Source organism: Hibiscus syriacus, unplaced genomic scaffold (assembly GCF_006381635.1).
Source record: "Hibiscus syriacus cultivar Baekdansim isolate YM2019G1 unplaced genomic scaffold, ASM638163v2 tig00003041_pilon, whole genome shotgun sequence".
NCBI lineage: Eukaryota > Viridiplantae > Streptophyta > Magnoliopsida > Malvales > Malvaceae > Hibiscus > Hibiscus syriacus.
In genome coordinates, this window is record NW_024061960.1 from 3524530 (window position 1) to 3546255 (window position 21726).

Below are 21726 nucleotides of genomic sequence, written 5' to 3' on the forward strand. Positions count from 1 at the left end.
ACATGGCGTCATATGTAGGCTTCTTGAGAAACCCTCTGACGTGCCGGACATGATGGATTCAAGTTGGCTCTCGTATGAGTTACCGGCCAGTACCATACCGGTATCTGAAGAGGAGAGGGAACAACTACCGGATACAATTCTGGATAACACCCTTTGGGCTAAGACCGCTGTTGATTTTTATCTACATGAGCGGAGCCAGGGGTGTTTCACTGACATATGCAAGCTCACCGATGATATCTATTTGTTGCTTGATCGGTCTTGGTGGGGCGTATTATTAGGGGTCGAAGACAATGGCTATTTCGATGGGGGGGTAAGTCTTATATTTTTCTTATATTTCAATTTGATTAATTTTTTTTAAATTTATGTAAGTCACTAATATATATCTTTTTTTGTAAAACAGCATATCGATGCGTGGGTGACACGTCTTCTAATAATAAGAAAACTTAAGAAAAATAAAAATATACGATATACAATTATGCCGACGTCTTTTCACGCCGTTCACTTGAAGAATGCACGAGATGAATCATTTGATTTGGGCAATGGACAAGCTAAACTTTATCCTGCATGGTGGGAGGTCGATAAGGTTAGTATTTATTTTAGATTGAGTTTAAAGGTTTTATGAAATAAGTGCGCAAATGAATGAATTATTACTTATGATTGCAGGTGTTTATCCCTGTTTTGGAACGTAAACATTGGATTCTCGTCGAGCTTCAGCTCCCATCCCTTAAGACAATAGTGTATGACAGCATGATAAATTACATATCATTGGCTGATTTAAGAGATGTTATTAAGGGATGGAGCTCTCATTTGGCTAAATTCTTGGATGCGATCAATTATTGGACTCGTTCTGGAAACAAGAAGCCAAAGAATCTCAATATTACAGTTATTAGAGACGAGACCGCGCCACAACAAACGAGCGGAGCCAGAGGAGATTGTGGTCCTCTCGTATGCTTGGCGTTGGAGCGTTTGACGACGGGAAGCATCAAGTATCTACCTCCCACCGATAGAGATAGAGCTGCAGTAGGCTTGTGGTTTCGGCATTATATGGCTAAATCGATATATACGAGACGCTGCCTACCTGCATCCGCGTTATAAAAATGTCCATAAACAATTGGTAAGTTTATATACTTTTGGTTTGAAAATGTTTGGTTAAGTACATAGAATTCAATAATTTGCTGTTTGTAGGTTTTAGATGTGTAGAAAGTGTTGTTTGAGCAAATGTTTGGTTTCTGCAGGTTAATCTCAGAAGTGAATTGCGTGAAAATGATGTATGGCTGCAAAAGTTGATTCAATAGTTTAATTGATTGTTTTTTGATTGTTTAATTGATTTGTAAAAGTTGATTCAATAGTAGATGATCGGAAATAAGAATTATTGCTTATTTTTTGATTGTTTAATTGATTTGTAAAAGATGATTTGTAAAAGTTGATTTGTGTAATTGATGCGAACATAATTCTTATTTGTGCTTGTTTAATTGATTGAAATGTAATGGTTGATTTTGTTGATTTCAATCTGCATTATGTTGAAGGCAAAAATGACTATCGCAATGCGAAATGAAAATCGCAATGCGAAATGAAAATCGCAACGAGAGAATCGCAATGCGAAATTAAAATCGCAATGCGGAAATGAAAATCGCAACGAGAGAATCGCAATGCGTTTATAATTTCGCATTGCGATTCTCTCGTTGCGATTTTCATTTCGCATTGCGATTTTCATTTCGCATTGCGATTCTCTCGTTGTGATTTTCATTTCGCATTGCGATTCTCTCGTTGCGATTTTCATTTCGCATTGCGATTCTCTCGTTGCGATTTTCATTTCCGCATTGCGATTTTCATGTTGGGATTTTCATTTCGCATTGCGATTCTCTCGTTGCGATTGTAATTTCCGTGTTGCGATAGTCAAATGCATGCCTAATAGTGATAACAACTGAATAACAAGAGTTGGTTAAGTCAAAATGGTTGGCCTGAGTCATTAATTCAACTGAAAATGTTAAAAGTTCACACATAAAATCCACATAATACAACGTTTGCATTTAAAAATCACCTAAGTTAACAGTCCCAAAAGGTGAAGCCAATTGTGATTGGGATTTTAAAGATGATTGCCTTTTGCTTGACACCATATGAGCTTTGGATTTTGATGAGGATCCATATTTTGGTAGAGGAAAAGATGATTTTGATGGCACTTGTGATCCACATGTCAACCTTGTATGACCACTTTCCTTGCACCGACTACATGTCGATCTCTTCTTCTCTTCACCCTTAGACGGTATACGATCGTGACTTTTTGGTCGGCCAGGTAGCCTTCTTTCCATGGCTGGTGGCAAAACTGTTTGTAAGTCATCTGGTATGTCCCACTCAGAAGGATGTGGAATAGGGTAGACAATCTCGGCATAAGTCTGTCGATAAACTTATGTAGTGTAGCAATCCATAGCAATCCAAAACTGCTTGTAAAACACCATGAACATTATCCCATGACCCTCCAAAACACAAATCTATCCAAACATGATCAACATTAGATGATTTCATGGTTGTAAATTAATTTACTAAACAGACGAGCTGCGAAACTAAAACCTGTTGCCGGATTGGGAAGGATGTCGTTGGATATAGGAACGGATGTCGCCGGAGAGAGTGATAGATGGAGATGGAATGAGTTGCGATTTAGGGATTTAGTTTATGATTTCAGTGTTATATACCCAAAATTTCAGTGTTGTGATTTACAGATTCTCGTTGCGATTTACGGATTATCGTTGCGATTTACAGATTCTCGTTGCGATTTACGGATTATCGTTGCGATTTACGGATACGCGTTGCGATATACGGATACGCATTGCGATTTACCCATACGCGTTGCGATTTACGGATACACGTTGCGATTTACGGATACGCGTTGCGATTTATGTGTTCGCGTTGCGATTTTCATATTCGCGTTGCGATTTTGTAAAATCGCAATGCGAATTTGTACTATCGCATTGCGATTTTCAAGAATCGCATTGCGATTTTGGAAACTGATTTGCGATTCTGGGGATCGCGTTGCGATTTTTATTTCGCGTTGCGATTTTGTTGGTCATTTTGGCAAATCCAAAAAAAGTTGGTTAAAATCGTATATTATAACTTTTTTTTGGTCACTGAGGTGATTTTCTCATAAAAATAAGATTGAAAAACTCTTCTCTTGTGTTTGATTACTTGGATAAGTGTTGTCCAACCTTCTTCAAGTGTCCTCAACTTGTTTTATATGTTAGAATGAGTTTGTGGTCGTTTCTAGCCGTTGGAGATTAATTTACTGCAAAATAAAACTGTTCAGGACAAGGAGTATCAATATTTTTTAATGAGTGTCGGTACTATCTTTGTAATATTTAAATAAACTATCCGTTAAAGACCTTTGGGTTTGACCAATATCGATACTATGCTTCATGGTATCGATACCACTGTGTAAAGCAGTATTTGTACCCCTTTGAGTATCGATACCTATTTTATATTCTGGAATTTGAGCAATTTGGAAAACAACTGGTAGTATCGATACTACCTAGAGAGTATTGATACTTCTCTTACCTTTGGTATCGGTACCACGTGAACAATATCGAACTGTTCATGCAATATCGATATTGTAAGAACAATATCGATACTACGTACCCAGAAAACAATTTTGTGCTCAAATTTTAGTTTAATGGAATTTGAATTGTTTTTGAAAACTTTGAACAAATTCATTCAAATCCAAAAACATTTTGCCTTAATTTGTTATAACAAAACATTATAAAACATGGTTCAACATAATATCTATTATTAAAATTTAGATATTCAATTTTTCCGGATTCGATATAGATCATAATTTTAGTGGTCTGAAATCTTGGATATCTAAAATTTCGAATCGAATGATATCTTATATCCGGAAATACACACCCCTGTGAGATGTGCCAATGTCATTGTAGCTTATTAAACAAAATACTCTTGGCAAAGTAGAAAAAAATGGCAAAAACCAACTAAATAAAGATTTTCCATTTAGGTATCAAAATTCCAATATTTTTTGTGTTGCTAAGTGAGGTTTATAAAATATTCACAACTGATAACCAGTATGTTGGTGGTCACCACCAAAGTTAACATGGGAACAATGTAAATGAGGGTTCTATCTCTATCTTCCTACTTCTAAAGTTAATCCTTCGTAATTTCTCATGACACCACACCAACTGATCCGTGCTTATTTTCACCATGTTCAATACTCTTGAAACCAATTTCAGCTCAACCTGAGCTATGAACAATGCTTGATCTAATAGATTCCCCCCTTGTTGTTTCTTCAACTTCTTTACTATGCAGTTCTTAGTTCTCTGAATTTCCTTGAACCTTTTCTCCTTCTGCATATGAGAAAGAAGAACATGTTATCTCGAATATTCGAGTCGGGGAAAACATGGAAAGTTTGTGCTCAAAGAGGTTTAGGAAGCAAACCTTGTGAAGATCTGCTCTAACATCCATCAAAAGTTCCAAGTCAATAGGGTCATGCGGAGCAACCTGTGCTTGTTGAGGAGTCTTCGGGATCACACTCGAATTGTCTTTGTCGGCACGAATGAACTCCCATAAAACGTGCATTGATTCCTCTATGATGTCACTTAACATTTCATCCGACACCGCATCGTCTAATTTATTTCTTGAGCAATCATCTGCAAGGGGCAGGCACTGTGATGCTTTTCAAGAATTAAAAATATGTTGCAGGCTGCACAATATAGATGATCAGTTCATTTTTAATTACCTTTAATAACTGGAACATGGAGAAGATACCGAAGTGCACATCTGTTCTTCGTATAATTCTCGATTCTGGGTCTGTTTTGAAAGGGTTCATCCTCTAGAAATCTTTGCACAAGCACTTGAAAACGTTGAAATTCCCCGGCAACTTGGTTATACTGATGAATACCGAGGCTGTCGGATTCAGACAACATTTTTAGCTTTCCATATTGCCAATGAAGTATTTCCCAGGAAAGACATACTTGTCCAACATAGACAGTCTCAAAATCTATGTACAAATCTCTGATAAACTTCATTGCAGGGTCACCTCCAACCTTCCGTTGTTTGAATAGCCATGCATTATGCGAGAGAAGTGACTTAATTCCCGGGTCTTTTAGTTGAAGTAAACCTTAACACAAATAGATCGAGCCCAAAAGTCAATACAATAACATATTGGCAATACACACTCTACAAACGTATATGCTTTAATTCGAATTTTTTAGAAAGAATAATATTTTCTTTCACGGTAATAACAATCTGCCCTGTCTGAAGTGGCTTTATCAAGAATTTGAGGAGTGAAAAGAAAATAAATGCACATTTTTGGTAAAATAGTGATGGGAATAAAGAGAGAGAAAGACCCACCAAGCAATTTTAATTCTTTTTAAAGATCTCCAGTCGTGATGGGAAAAAATCTTCCACAGGTAAAGGCAGATGGCATAAATAGAAAAGAGAAACAGAATTTCCTAATTTTATGTGACTAATACACTCCCACGATTACTATAACAAAAAATGAATTAAAAAGAAAAAAGAAAATAAAACGAAAGAAAAGAATTGAAATGAGATTGATTGGTGCCTTACTGATTGCATGCATGGTCTGGGAATTCAAAATGTCCAGTTTCTTCATCTTATCACAGTAATTCTTGCAAACCTTTTGAATCTCCGCAATGTGATCCTTGTGATCATATTTTTCATTAATCTTAAGTGGCCTAAGTTGTTCCTCTATCTTTGGAGACTCGGACTCTTCTAGAATTGTTGGAAGTCCCCCTGTTCTCGCCATTTTCATTTCCATTCTCAGTCTCTCCATTAATTCATCTTCCTCGTCATCGTCGTCATCTGACTCGAATTCTGAATCACCTTCTTCCTCGACGCTTAAATCTTCTCCAGGCTGTGCTCCTCCCATTACACACAGTTCTATGAATTTATCGTCAGAATCATTGATTGGACCACTTATGTCTGCTGCTGCTGTAGCATCTGACGTGCTCTCTACGTTTCGGCCATGACTATGAGGTCTTAGGTCCACTCTATTTGACGATATTTCATAAGTAATTGACTCAGCATCAACCGTGTTTGTGGGGCTAAACATCTCCCATTCTTTGTTAGGTTCCCCTCTTTCGTGACGCCATTGTTGTATATACATGTCGATAACCGGACTCTCGAAAAAGTTGTCGAATTTCTCTTCTACGTCACTTAAGTGTTTCCCTAAACTCTCCTCGATGATGTAATTCCCAACTGATTCCTCTGCTTTGTCTTCAAAGATGTCTTCTTTTTCAACCTTCACACGCTTTTCAACAACATAATCCTTTGCTGTCTCTTTAACATCTTCTGTTTTGACGACATCATGTACTGTTTCTTCCTCAACTCTAACCTTTGCATCAATCGACTGTTGTTGTTGGATATGTTTCAGAAAACCCCAGTCGAAGGAGAACCTCAGAGCAGATTCCTCTGTTTCATCTAACTCTGGTTCTTTCTCCAAAACGTTTTCTAGATTGAAACTTTCGTTTGATTTCTCTTCGACAAGCTCCTCTGCTTCGCTTTCGTCAATACCATTTGCTTCCAGAGAATTCTCTTTTTCTTTTCCAGCAGAAAAACTCTCCCCAGGATCCGTATAAAACTCATGAACAGTAAATCTCTCAGCTTTGGGTTCTTCAATGAATCCACTGAAACGATTCCCATACAAAAACTCATACTTGCTTGAGCTTGCCACCATGGAAGAATAATTCTCTGCTTCTCTATTCCCTTGATCAACATCATCACTGCTCTGTCTGTCTTTCAACTCATCAAAGCATGAATCTGAAAAGCATTCATTAGCTGAAAACCTGCAAAATACACAAACAAAAAACAAATTAACCCAATACCTTAACCCCCAAGAAAATACAAAATCAACAATCAAAAAGGCCAAACCTAAACAAGTATCCAAGTGTTGATCCAAAAACAAAAGCAATGAACTTGGAGAGAAAATCCCAGAGAGAAGCAACAACCTGAAGCATATTGGTATAGAAAAAAAACCCCACGAATACAAACGGAAAGAAAATCAAGATGGGTTTTCTTCAACATGATAAATGATGAATCTAGTGACACACATGGATTCAATCTTTCTCAATCTGAATAATTTCGCTCCCTGACAGAGAGTAATATATATCGGAGAAAGTGGAGTGTCCACTTTGTTTTTGAAAGTGAAACCTTACATTGACGAAAGACGAGATTTATGAGAAGAGAGGGAACAAAATTGCTTTTAGTATTTAAAAAGAAAAAAAAAAGGCTTTGATTTCGAGGATGATTTTTTAATCATAAAAGGTTCAACAGTTACGGAGTTTTGTGTTTCAGGTTCTTGAAATATTGTAAGAGTTGACCCACACGATTTCGAGTTAGGTTCTCGATGATGTTAATGTGCGGAAGAAAGGATCATCCTGCCCATTTAATATATTATTATCTCTGATGATGGGGAAAAATTATAGACAAGATTTATATGTTAATATGTGATTTACTTAGGATTTTAAATTTAATATTTGAGATCATAGTAATATTTAAATATTGTGGAGTATTTTTTATATGTGAGAATAAAATAATAACTATTTTTACTCTGGCTTTGGTTTGGTTTGTCTTGTAATAAACATTGAAGAAAAAAATATACTCAAAATGAAGGGCCATCTTCCCGAAGCGAATGTATCGAGAGGATAATTACATATCTTTTATTTTTTTTAATATTAAATTAAATTTAATATATTAAAGGAGAAGAAAAAATAAAAAAATATATATATATATATATTAAAATTTTAAACTCTATTTTTAATTTATAAACCCATCATCACAATCCTAGAAAGAAGGTAAAAAAAACAAAGCCTTAATAATTTCATGGGAAGTGTATGCAGTGGGATATATAGTAAGGCCACTTGGTTTTGGTCATTTGTGTTGTGTTGAAATGAATTCAATCAGCTGTTGGGAAACCTACAAAAACCAAAATTAACACAATTATGGGGAATGCGACTCCTGCCACCACTATATGTCTTCTATAGATATTTCAAAAAGAAGTAAGGTATAAGAATCCATCTATTTTAATGATTAAATGATTTATTGTTATCTCTTAAGATCTTAAATTCGAACATTACATATATAATTATATGAGCGTTTATTATCGAAAGATTGAAAGTCTTTGAATAAATATTACTTTATATGACATATTTATATAAAAAAAGATAAAATTATATATTAAAATTACAAAATATTATATTTTCTTATTTAATTAATTTGATTGGAATTTTAAATTATATTATTTAGCTGGGAGAATGAAAAAGGTATATTTTATTAAATTTCTCATATTTTAAAATTTATTTTTAAAATAAAAATATTTTTTCATATTTTAACATATTTAAGTTTATAAAAAACATTTTTTTTTCAAAAAGTTAAAAAATAAGATAATTTATTAAAATTATAATTTCTTTTAAAAAGAAATAAATAAAGTATTCACTTCATCTCTACTTCCTCACCTTCATGAAAATTAAAACTTCATCTTCACTTCAAATTTATTTTAACTCCAAAAAAAAAACTTTATTTACATAAAATAATATGTTCAACATAAAATTTATTAAAATTATTCATTATTATAGTCTCCAACATAAAATTATTTACATCCACATATGCATTTAATGTATTTTATATATATAGTATGGTATGTTAACCTAAAATAATATGTTTAAATGTTCATTTTGTCCTTAAAGTAAATCCAAATTAGTAATATTGTCTTTACTTTTTAATTATATCAACTTTGTTCTGAATATTATTTACTTATATCAATATCACTTTTGCTTGTTATAATATTGATGTGATAATTTACTATATTAATGCGATAATTTATTACGTGAACAGAAAAACACTGATACTTAATTTGTAATTTTCGTCCACTATTAAAAAAAATCAAAATGTAAACCAATACTATAAAAATCATTAAAACTTAATTTATAATTTCCGTCCACTATTAAACAAAAAATAAAAATTTAAACGAATGCCACAAAAGAGTTGAATGAAATAGGTTAGACTTGTCAGAAATTTAAATAATAATATAAACATATATTTATCAAAGTAGAAGAAAAGGATTATTCTAATTAGAATTTGAGATCCAATGTCTAGAAACAAACTATATTTGTAATTAGGTGATGAAGGGTCTAATAGGTTTAGTTATTTCTTTTTTATTAAACTAATGTAATTACAAAGTAATATATATTCTAAATACTCTCAATTATTTAACGATAAATGTTCAATTACTCTTACAATTGTTGATGTTCGAATCTATAATCTTTCTTCTTTTACTTTTCTAATGTTTATTTGATATTTACCTCTCACTAGCCTTTGAAGCCCTGTTTATTTCAATTCAAACTTGTTGAATATAACAAAATTTATTTTGCATTCAACTTTATTATATCTTTGAAGTGGTCCTAACGGTTTAAGAATTTTTTTTTTAATGACTCGAACAACATAATCAGAATATGTACACGAGTTTAGATTTAAATATTTTCAAATAAGAAAAACTCTATTGTAAATTATTAGCTGACCCTTTTTCCCTTATGTAATGATGTAAGGGGGAGGTATGGTAGTAGGTTGCCCCCAACGCTAGGTTGAAAGCAACTTCCGTGAAAGACCTCTAGCAATTATGAATTGTCCACCGTGGGATTCGATCCCACGACCTCAAGGTTAAGAAAAACTCTATTGTACATAAACTTAAAAGAAGAAATGAATGAATTAAGCTTTTTTTTTTATTATTTATACAGGAATGCTTAAATCTGGCCCCTTTCCTCCCATTAAGGGCATATGTGGCTAATACTTCTTCTTATAGATGAATACATGACTCGAATTCGATAGCTTTCAACTTGATTTAATTTTATTGGATTGAGCTTTTTTTAAATAAAAAAAAATCGAGCTCATATCTATCAAGTTTCTTAGGAGGTAAGTTTGGGTGGGTCAGATTCAGATTTATGATAAAAATATTCGATCAAAACAGAAAAAAATATAATTATACTTTATATATTTATAGATAATTGCAATAATATCCTTCTCTATATTATTTTTTCAATTAGATCCTTATTTTATCGAATAAAATTAATAATTTTTCATAAATATATTTATTTCGGGTGCGAACGGATTGAATACGAGCTTTATCTCAAAATACGATCAAGTTTCATATTGGATTAAATCATCTTAAACTCGGATTGGATAAAATTTCAAGTGAAAAGTATATAATTTTTAGTTGAACCGAATTAGTCAGAAATCCAACCCACACTCCGTCTCTTCAATCCAAAAACACGACAACATCCCCATTGATTTCGCTGGGAATATTATTCCAAACAAAAAAGAAGTCACCATCCTCTTGGAATGCCGACTTGTTTTGTTGAAGTTAAAATGGACGGTTGTGGGCGGTGTTATTCAAACAAAAATATATGAGAAATTTGCTTAATTTTCAATTGCCACATCTGAAATGACAAACGTCAACGAGTGAATACACCATTTGATTTCATCCACTGAATTGACATTTTGCATCTTTCTTTCTTATTTCCACCTTCACATATTTCCCGGCTGTAATTGGGATTAAGTTGAGACAAACAGGGATTGACCTAGAGAGACGGGTGAACGTAGTTGTCTCCCCTAATTTTTTAAATTTTTATATATTTTTATATATTTTTTATTGAAAATATATTTTCTCCTCTTTAAAATTTTATAAGTTCTCATATACTTAAAGTTTATAAGTTCACCCATCTTAACACAAAATATTGTGTCCGTCCCTAGACACAAATGGGACTCCTTGCAACAAATTCCATTTTCACGCCTTTCTTCTTCTCGTTAATACACTCGAACCAACGAGATAGAAACTTCCCTTTAGTAGTGTAAATTAATTGATTTAAACAAATAAGATTATGTTTGTGTCCTTTTATTTATTTTTAAAAAAGTTTATATTTGTTTTATATTCATTTAAATTTTAGTTTTAATATCGTGCTCATTTATTTATCTTTGAAAGTGTTCATATTCGATTAGTTTATCGTTCAAGAACAAATTTATTTATGTGTTCATTAATATATTTATTTAGTGTTCACAGACATGTTCATTTATATGATCTAGTCCCCTCGACAACCAACACTCTTTTTACCTTTTATTTTTAAACTAAATTCAATAATTTTTTTCATACTCATTTTTAATTTTATATTTATTTTTAGATATATATATAATATATATATATATATATATATATATATATATATATATATATATATATATATGAAAAAATACTGAATTTAATTTAGAAATGTAAAAAATAATAAATTGAATATGAAAAATTATTATATTTAATTTAGAAATATAAAAATGATAATTTTAATTTTATACCTTATATTAAATACGGTTTATAATATATATAACCTATTTAATTAAAACATATTATATTTGTTTAGCTGATTTAGGTCTCTTATATTTTATAATTGACATAGGTTTGAATCCTCATTTGAATGATTTTATTTCTTTGATTTTCTATCACTAACAATAGTGTAAGATAAATACAGTTTGTTGCAATATCAAACCAAATGAAGCATTTAACCTAGTGGATTGGGTGTTCTTCTTCCACCCAAGGGTCTTATGGTCACAGTTGATACGTGTCATCTCCTGATTGAAAGATTAATTTATTAAAATTAAATTAAAATTAAGATCAAATTGATTGAATGTACAAGTACTGAGGATTAAATATGTAACTATACTAATTTTGTTAACTGTCATGTAAGCACTTCCTTTAAATGTTAACGATAGGTGACTCGATTGAAATCACTTAAATAGTTAAGTGGTCATATTGACAAAAAAATAATATTAATGATCATATAGACATCAATCTTATAGTTAAGTGATCATACAAGTAGTTTACCCTATTTAAAATTACTAATTTTCCATCATTGCATCACTTAAACACTTTTACCCATATCTTTAAGAGAGAATCGCCTCAGTGACCAAAAAAAAGTTATAATATACGATTTTAACCAACTTTTTTTGGATTTGCCAAAATGACCAACAAAATCGCAACGCGAAATAAAAATCGCAACGCGATCCCCAGAATCGCAAATCAGTTTCCAAAATCGCAACGCGATTCTTGAAAATCGCGATGCGATAGTACAAATTCGCATTGCGATTTTCCATAATCGCAACGCGAATATGAAAATCGCAACGCGAACACATAAATCGCAACGCGTATCCGTAAATCACAACGTGTATCCGTAAATCGCAACGCGTATGGGTAAATCGCAATGCGTATCCGTATATCGCAACGCGTATCCGTAAATCGCAACGCGTATGGGTAAATCGCAATGCGTATCCGTAAATCGCAACGCGTATCCGTAAATCGCAATGCGTATCCGTAAATCGCAACGCGTATCCGTAAATCGCAACGATAATCCGTAAATCGCAACGCGTATCCGTAAATCGCAACGATAATCCGTAAATCGCAACGAGAATCTGTAAATCGCAACGATAATCCGTAAATCGCAACGAGAATCTGTAAATCACAACACTTAAATTTTGGGTATATAACACTGAAATCATAAACTAAATCCCTAAATCGCAACTCATTCCATCTCCATCTATCACTCTCTCCGGCGACATCCGTTCCTATATCCAACGACATCCTTCCCAATCCGGCAACAGGTTTAGTTCGCAGCTCGTCTGTTTAGTAAATTAATTAAACCATGAAATCATCTAATGTTGATCATGTTTGGATAGATTTGTGTTTTGGAGGGTCATGGGATAATGTTCATGGTGTTTTACAATATATGCCTTTACCCATGAATCTTCAACTAAAATTGTCTTTACAAAAGTTAACTTATGAAACTCTAATGCTACGTGTTTCAAATAAATTGAATTTAGAGCCCTAAGTGGATTTAGGCTATCTTATCAGAGAAATGGTAAAGTATTTGTTAACGACAATGAAGATGTTGAACGATTCATTGCTTACATTAGTGTTTCAAGATGATGTTACATGTATGTGTGAACCTAGAGTAGTATTGTTGGGTCAGTAGCGGGTAGTAATCAACTAGTTTTTCTCAAAACCCACAACCTTTCTCTAATCCAAATCCCAATCAACTTTCAGCACCAAATTCCGGTTTTTCGTATTGACCAGTTAGACGATGAGAGCCAACAGAAAAAATTGTGAGTACTAGTCAGTATTCGAAATTTGGTCTTGGTCAATATCCGGACTTTGATATTGGTCAATACACGGATTTGATGATGTTTCAGAAGAAGAAACAGACCATGCTGTAATGATATTGATATTGGTCAATACCCGAATTTGATGATGAAACAGCCGTTGCCGAAGAATGTAATGTTGATGATAATGAGGAGGAAGTTACGACTGTGAATGAACATGTTGAACATCCATTCTGTAATTCATAAATCCTGAAGAAGAAAAAGAAGAAGAGAAAAAGTCCCCGAAGAAAAGAAAATGCCACGGGATAACTGGAATATGCCAGAATTACTTCAGATACCGGGGAAGAGAGTTGATAAAGAAAGCAGTTGATTGTTACACAAAAGTTATTCGTATCAAGAAAGATGATTGTTTTGATACAAAGGAAGACTTGAAGATAGCTTTATATACGAAAGTGTGGAAGATGGCTATCAACTAAAAGTTACAAATCAAGCAAAGATCGTTTCGAAAACAAGGTGTATGATTGACAAAAAACTGTACGTGGCGTATGATTGCAAAGAGAATAAAAGATTGCAAAATGTTTCAAGTTAGGACTTTTATTGATAAACATACATGTTCAAGAACCCAAGTTTTTCCTCACCATAGACAGGCAAACAAAAAGGTGTTGGGTGGTTTTTGGCTGAGTTAATGTTTTTGAATGGCAGGGTATATCGGGACATGAAATTATGACTGACATGAATGCTCGGTTCAAGATTAGATATCATATTCTCAAGCTTGGAGAGCCAAATGTATGCCTTGGAATTGTTGAGGGGGTCGCCAGAAGCATCGTTTGCCCAATGCGGCTTATTGTCACAATTTAAAGCTGAAAATCCTGGGTCGGTAACATATCAAAACAGATAGAGATGGACGCTTTGAGTTGCGTTTATCGCCATTGGTGCTACGGTTAGTAAATCAATAATTTTGTTGACTCATTTTTGTTAGTTACATGCTTTCACATTTAAATGATTATATTTCTTGTGTATATATTTTGTAGAGATTCGTTCGTTTATTACTTGCATGCGCCCAGTTATTATAGTTGACGGAGCACATTTGAAAGGTCGATACCTTGGAGTAAACTTATTAGCAGTAGCATGGATGCTAACAATGGGATATTGCCAATAGCTTACGGGGTGGCAAATCTGAAACCTCTGATTCATGGACATGGTTTATGGGGCATCTTAGGGATTGCATAGGTCCTATTAGCAATCTGAATCATATCCGATAGGGCAAACTCAATTGACAACGCTGTTAGAAGGTGTTTCCCAGATGCTTTTCATGGACTTGTGGTGTTCATTTGTATAGAAATCTAAAATCAAGGTTGCTGGTATAAAAAAAGCACAAATGGACATACTGGAAGGCTGTAAAAGCTTATCGGGAAGTGGATTTCAATAAGCATATAAATTGTTTAAGACGTTTTTGCCTCAGTGTGCTCAAACACTAGATGTCGGGTTTGAAAGCTGGTCAAGAGTACATCAACTTGGAGCAAGATATGGTTCATGACGTCTAATAGTGCAGAATCAATCAACGCTCTAAGTCGTCATTCCCGGAAATTACCATTACTATGTTAATGGAGTTTTTTCGAGCCTCTATTCAACAGTGGTACTACAAGAAAGAAACCATGCAGGTATTATTTCTTTGAATTCGTAACTTATCATATTATATATTTTACTAAGTATTGTTATTTAAATTTACAGGAACATTGGAACATCGTGTTACACCATGGACTGAAAAAAAAGATAACGAAACGTGTTGTGAAGTCAACGTCATGGAGAGTTGAACCATGTTCAAACACTTTGTTTCAAGTACTGGATAATAACTTAAAGGGCTAGTCGATCTAAATGCAAAGACGTGTAGTTGTATGAAATGGCAAACATTGGTTATCCGTGTGGCCATGTTATAAAAGTTGCTCTTCATTTAAACCAAGATTGATTCAAGCGCCGCTATGGATTGCTACACTACAGAAGTTTATCGACAGACTTATGCCGAGATTGTCTACCCTATTCCACATCCTTCTGAGTGGGACATACAGATGACTTACAAACAGTTTGCCACCAGCCATGGACAGAAGGCTACCTGGCCGACCAAAAAGTCACGATCGTATACCGTCTAAGGGTGAAGAGAAGAAGAGATCGACATGTAGTCGGTTGCAAGGAAAGTGGTCATACAAGGTTGACATGTGGATCACCAGTGCCATCAAAATCATCTTTTTCCTCTACCAAAATGGATCCTCATCAAAATCCAAAGCTCATATGGTGTCAAGCAAAAGGCAATCATCTTTAAAATCCCATCACGATTGGCTTCACCTTTTGAGACTGTTAACTTAGGTGATTTTAAATGCAAACGTTGTATTGTGGATTTATGTGTGAAACTTTACATGAATTAATGCGGAAATGAAAATCGCAACGAGAGAATCGCAACGAAATAAATCGCAACGCGAAATGAAATCCAACGAAAATCGCAATGCGAAATTAAAATCGCAATGCGAAATGAAAATCGCAATGCGAAATGAAAATCGCAACGAAGAATCGCAATGCGAAATTAAATCGCAATGCGAAATAAAATCGCAACGAAAGAATCGCAATGCGAAATGAAAATCGCATGCGAAATGAAAATCGCAACGAGATAATCGCAATGCGAAATTATAAACGCATTGCGATTTTCATTTCGCATTGCGATTTTCATTCGCATTGCGATTCTCCGTTGCGATTTTCATTCGCATTGCTTTCATTTCGCATTGCGATAGTAATTTTTGCCTTCACAATGCAGATTGAAATCAACAAAATCACCATTACATTTCAATCAATTAAACAAGCAAAAAGAATTATGTTCGCATCAATTACACAAATCAACTTTTACAAATCATCTTTTACAAATCAATTAAACAATCAAAAAATAAGCAATAATTCTATTTCCGATCATCTACTATTGAATCAACTTTTACAAATCAATTAAACAATCAAAAAACAATCAATTAAACTATTGAATCAACTTTTGCAGCTCGACATCATTTTCACGCAGTTCACTTCTGAGATTAACCTGCAGAACCAAAATTGTTCAAACAACACTTTCTACGCAAATATTGAATTCTAGTTATTAACCAAACATTTTCATTTATAAGTATATAAACTTACCAATTGTTTATGGACATTTTTATAACGCGGATGAGCTCGACATCATTTTCACGCAGTTCACTTCTGAGATTAACCTGCAGAAACCAAACATTTGTTCAAACAACACTTTCTACGCAAATTATTGAATTCTAGTTAATTAACCAAACATTTTCATTTATAAGTATATAAACTTACCAATTGTTTATGGACATTTTTATAACGCGGATGCAGGTAGGCAGCGTCTCGTATATATCGATTTAGCCATATAATGCCGAAACCACAAGCCTACTGCAGCTTTATCTCTATCGGTGGGAGGTAGATACTTGATGCTTCCCGTCGTCAAACGCTCCAACGCCAAGCATACGAGAGGACCACAATCTCCTCTGGCTCCGCTCGTTTGTTGTGGCGCGGTCTCGTCTCTAATAACTGTAATATTGAGCTTCTTTGGCTTCTTGTTTCCAGAACGAGTCCAATAATTGATCGCATCCAAGAATTTAGCCAAATGAGAGCTCCATCCCTTAATAACATCTCTTAAATCAGCCAATGATATGTAATTTATCATGCTGTCATACACTATTGTCTTAAGGGATGGGAGCTGAAGCTCGACGAGAATCCAATGTTTACGTTCCAAAACAGGGATAAACACCTGCAATCATAAGTAATAATTCATTCATTTGCGCACTTATTTCATAAAACCTTTAAACTCAATCTAAAATAAATACTAACCTTATCGACCTCCCACCATGCAGGATAAAGTTTAGCTTGTCCATTGCCCAAATCAAATGATTCATCTCGTGCATTCTTCAAGTGAACGGCGTGAAAAGACGTCGGCATTATTGTATATCGTATATTTTTATTTTTCTTAAGTTTTCTTATTATTAGAAGACGTGTCACCCCATCGATATGCTGTTTTACAAAAAAAGACATATATTAGTGACTTACATAAATTTAAAAAAAAATTAATCAAATTGAAATATAAGAAAAATATAAGACTTACCCCCCCATCGAAATAGCCATTGTCTTCGACCCTAATAATACGCCCCACCAAGGCCGTTCAAGCAACAAAAAGATATCATCGGTGAGCTTGCATATGTCAGTGAAACACCCCTTGCTCCGCTCATGTAGATAAAATCAACTGCGGTCTTAGCCCAAAGGGTGTTATCCAAAATTGTGTCCGGTAGTTGTTCCCTCCTCTTCAGATACCGGTATGGTACTGGCCGGTAACTCATACGAGAGCCAACTTGAATCCATCATGTCCGGCACGACAGAGGGTTTCTCAAGAAGCCTACATATGACGCCATGTGAATCGGGCTCTTGAATGGTGGGAGGGACCTCTTCAATGATGACAGTGGCCTCTTGAACGGTGGGAGGGGACTCTCGAGGAATGATATGGGGGGCCTCTTCAACGATAGGAGTGGACTCTTGAGGGATGACAGGCGAGTCGGGCTTCTTCTTGCGGTGTCTTCGCACTATTGGGGTGTACGGAGACTTAATAGCACGTGCACGCTGTCTGATGCGTGAACTCCGTCGTGCAAGCATAACCCGTAAAGCATCCACTCTATCGGGCCGCTAAATAATTAAATACAAAAATCAGTAAATAAACAGACATGATATTTAAACAGTGAAAACAAAGACAAATATGTTTCAAACTTGCATTGTATTCACCCAAGTCATTATTCTATCATAGTTCACAAAATGCATCAGATAACAAAGAAAAATATGTTTCAAACTAATACCCTGAAGTTAGTATTGTCTTTGTTTTGTCTATTGGTTGAAGTAATGCAATCCATTCAAGTTTCAATTTGCAGAAGAAGAATAGTTTACTTTCGCAACACGAAACTTAAAATCGCAACGCGAAACCAAAATCGCAACGCGAAATGAAAATCGCAACGACAGAATCGCAATGCGAAATGAAAATCGCAACGAAAGAATCGCAACGCGAAATGAAATCGCAATGCGATTTTGGTTTCGCGTTGCGATCTTGTCGTTGCGATTTTGGTTTCGCGTTGCGATTCTGTCGTTGCGATTTTCATTTCGCGTTGCGATTTTGGTTTCGCGTTGCGATTTTAAGTTTCGTGTTGCGAAAGTAAACTATTTCTTCTTCTGCAAATTGAAACTTGAATGGATAAATTTACTTTCAACCAAAAGACAAAACAAAGACAAATACTATTTCACAGTGTTAAAGAATACACAGTTTAGCAGAATTGGCAGCAACCGAACAAATTTACTTTCAACCAAAAGACAAACAAAGACAAATATATTTCACAGTGTTAAAGAATACACAGTTTAGCAGAATTGGCAGCAACCGAACAAATTTACTTTCAAACAAAACAAAGACAAATACTATTTCACAGTGTTAAAGAATACACAGTTTAGCAGAATTGGCAGCAACCGAACAATTTACTTTCAACCAAAAGACAAAACAAAGACAAATATATTCACAGTGTTAAAGAATATACAGTTTAGCAGAATTGGCAGCAACCGAACAAATTTACTTTCAACCAAAAGACAAAACAAAGACAATACTATTTCACAGTGTTAAAGAATACACAGTTTAGCAGAATTGGCAGCAACCGAATAAATTTACTAAGCAACTAAGTGAAATGGCTAATCTAAGTGAAATTACGAGTAAATTTATCATTAAGTTAAATATGGAAAATCTTAAACTTACCTCGTTGCGTAGAGTATGAACCTCATTCTGCAAACGATACTATCATCTCACGTAGAGCGGCAACCTCACCACGTAAAGTTGACACCTCCACGCCATGCACCATCATTATCGCGTAGAGTACCGATCTCCTCACGCAGGCATTGACCTCATCACGTAACTCCCTTGACTCATCCCGTTGAGGTGGAGGTGGAGAACAGGGAGATAGGATCGTGGCATCTTTGCCGGTCGCCTATCATGAGGTGATGGTGGAGAAGAGGCTCGATGATGTGACGGGATAGGTGATGGCTCTCGTTCTAGAGATTATAGTCGGGTCGATCGGGTGATGGCTCTAGGTGAGGTGATGGCTCTCGAATTGGAGGAAGTGGATGCTGCTCATCATCCGTGCCATCAAAAAATTCTGACTAGCTTGCCACCAATCAGTGGCAAGCTCTTCCTCCGTGGGTGTCATCTTTGTAATGGAATGTTGGCCTCCTAAAATATAAAAACTCAAACAAGTTAAACGTCTACTATTAATAACTTGTTTATATATTATATGAAAGTATTTGTGTTACTTACATTATTTATTGTGGCATATGGATTAAGTCTTCCCAATCCAACAGAGTTTTCTCTTCCAGGAAATAGCCCTGGAATATCATTTGACGTTTTTATTGCATATGTACGCATGCTGGGAAAGCCTCGAATATCCAAATCTACAAACAATATAATAACAAAATTAGTAATTGTTAAATAATTAATTATAATTTTAGAAACATATAGAAATTCTTACCTTAAAGGCCCAAACAAAGCCTGACAAAGTGTATTTGGACCCATCGCCCCGCAAACTTTTGCGGTCATCAAAGGCAGACGACAACTTAGTCCAGGTAGCTTTCCATATATACGAACCCCACGGAAACAGATTCCATGCATTCAGGTCCTCTACCAATATTATTAGCTCCCGATGAATAGGTTGTCTGGCCTCTCCTAAAAAGCCGGCATACACAAGTAGTAGAAGGCATACTCGGACAACATCGACGTCTTCCATCCGAGTGAAACCAGCTTTCTTATTAAATAATTTCTTCAGGTCGTCGACATGTAGGTTCGGCTTCTCCATTGACTCATCCGGAAAAACCGGGATAACCATGATGGGCGGGCGATATGACGAGTGTACCGGCCTACATCATCGTGTCCGAATCGTAGACCAGTGATTAAGCAGAACTCCTTCCGCCCAAAGCAAGTATACGCTGGTGGAAAATGAAACCATATCTCTTCCTCACCACGTTGTATACTGTCGGGTAGATTTGATGTCATGGTCTGAAGCCACAAATGGGTCAAATTAGCATCTCCACCCGATGCTGTACTCTCAGCCATGGCCCGAAGCAGGTTTCCTCAAACAATTGTCTTTGAGCAGTGAAAGCTTCTTTGCAATTGTAGTGGCCAGGCTGACTTTATTTCTCAAGGTCAATTGAGCCGAAAAAATTTCTACAAAAACAAAACATACCAAGTTAGATATACCAAAACTACACTGTGAAGATATACCAAAAACATAAACATAAAAAGTAGTAGTTTATTCTTGAAACTAAAATTTGCAACACTATTTTGTCTTTTGGTTGAAATGAAAATCGCAACGAGAGAATCGCAACGCGAGATGACAATCGCAACGAGAGAATCGCAACGCGAATGAAAATCGCAACGAGAGCGCAACGCGAAATGAAAATCGCAATGCGATTTTGGTTTCGCGTTGCGATTCTCTCGTTGCGATTTTCATTTCGCGTTGCGATTCTCTCGTTGCGACAGTCATTCTCTCGTTGCGATTTTCATTTATCTCGTTGCGACTCTTCTGCAAATTGAAACTTGAATGGATTGCATTACTTCAACCAAAGACAGAACAAAGACAAAGACAAATACTAACTTGAAATCGCAACGAGAGAATAGCAACGCGAAATGAAAATCGCAACGACAGAATCGTAACCGAAATGAAATCTAAGTGAAATGGTTAATCTATTATTGAAATGACCAGTAAACTTATCATCAGTTTCAATATGAAAAACCTACAATAATGCAAACATTTCAAAATAAAAATAATTAAAAAAACTAACCCTCGGAGGTTGATTTTCCATTTCTGAATATTGTGAGGGATTTCTGACCGTGAATGGTTGTGAGGGATTTCGCCGGAGATGGGGCGGAAATCTTCGGATGGGACGGATTTCTTCGCCGTAGAGAGTGAGAGATGGAGATGGGACTGAGTTGTGATTTTAGGTTTTAGGTTATGAGTTGCGATTACGGGATTTTGTCTTAATATTCTTTTTGTAATTTGAAAATAAAATACGCGTAGCGATTATAATGGCGCTTTAAATATCGCGTTGCGATTTACGGATACGCGTTGCGATTTTATGTATTATCGTTGCAATTTACGGATACGCGTTGCGATATACGGATACGCATTGCGATTTACCCATACGCGTTGCGATTTACGGATACACGTTGCGATTTACGGATACGCGTTGCGATTTATGTGTTCGCGTTGCGATTTTCATATTCGCGTTGCGATTATGGAAAATCGCAATGCGAATTTGTACTATCGCATCGCGATTTTCAAGAATCGCGTTGCGATTTTGGAAACTGATTTGCGATTCTGGAAACTGATTTGCGATTCTGGGGATCGCGTTGCGATTTTTATTTCGCGTTGCGATTTTGTTGGTCATTTTGGCAAATCCAAAAAAAGTTGGTTAAAATCGTATATTATAACTTTTTTTTGGTCACTGAGGCGATTTTCTCTA

The 21726-nt window shown here is 35.1% G+C and overlaps 1 protein-coding gene across 1 annotated transcript; it reads right to left on the reverse strand.

The window, feature by feature from the left end:
* Window positions 1–4003: 4003 nt before the first annotated feature.
* Window positions 4004–7007, reverse strand: LOC120169274. The gene is made up of 5 exons (XM_039177466.1): window positions 6889–7007; window positions 5566–6803; window positions 4736–5116; window positions 4435–4646; window positions 4004–4343 (listed from the first exon to the last, which is right to left on the reverse strand). The coding sequence occupies exons 1-5, from the start codon at window positions 6972–6974 to the stop codon at window positions 4089–4091; spliced, it is 2172 nt and encodes a 723-aa protein (XP_039033397.1). The 5' UTR covers window positions 6975–7007; the 3' UTR covers window positions 4004–4088.
* Between the last annotated feature and the right edge of the window lie 14719 nt (window positions 7008–21726).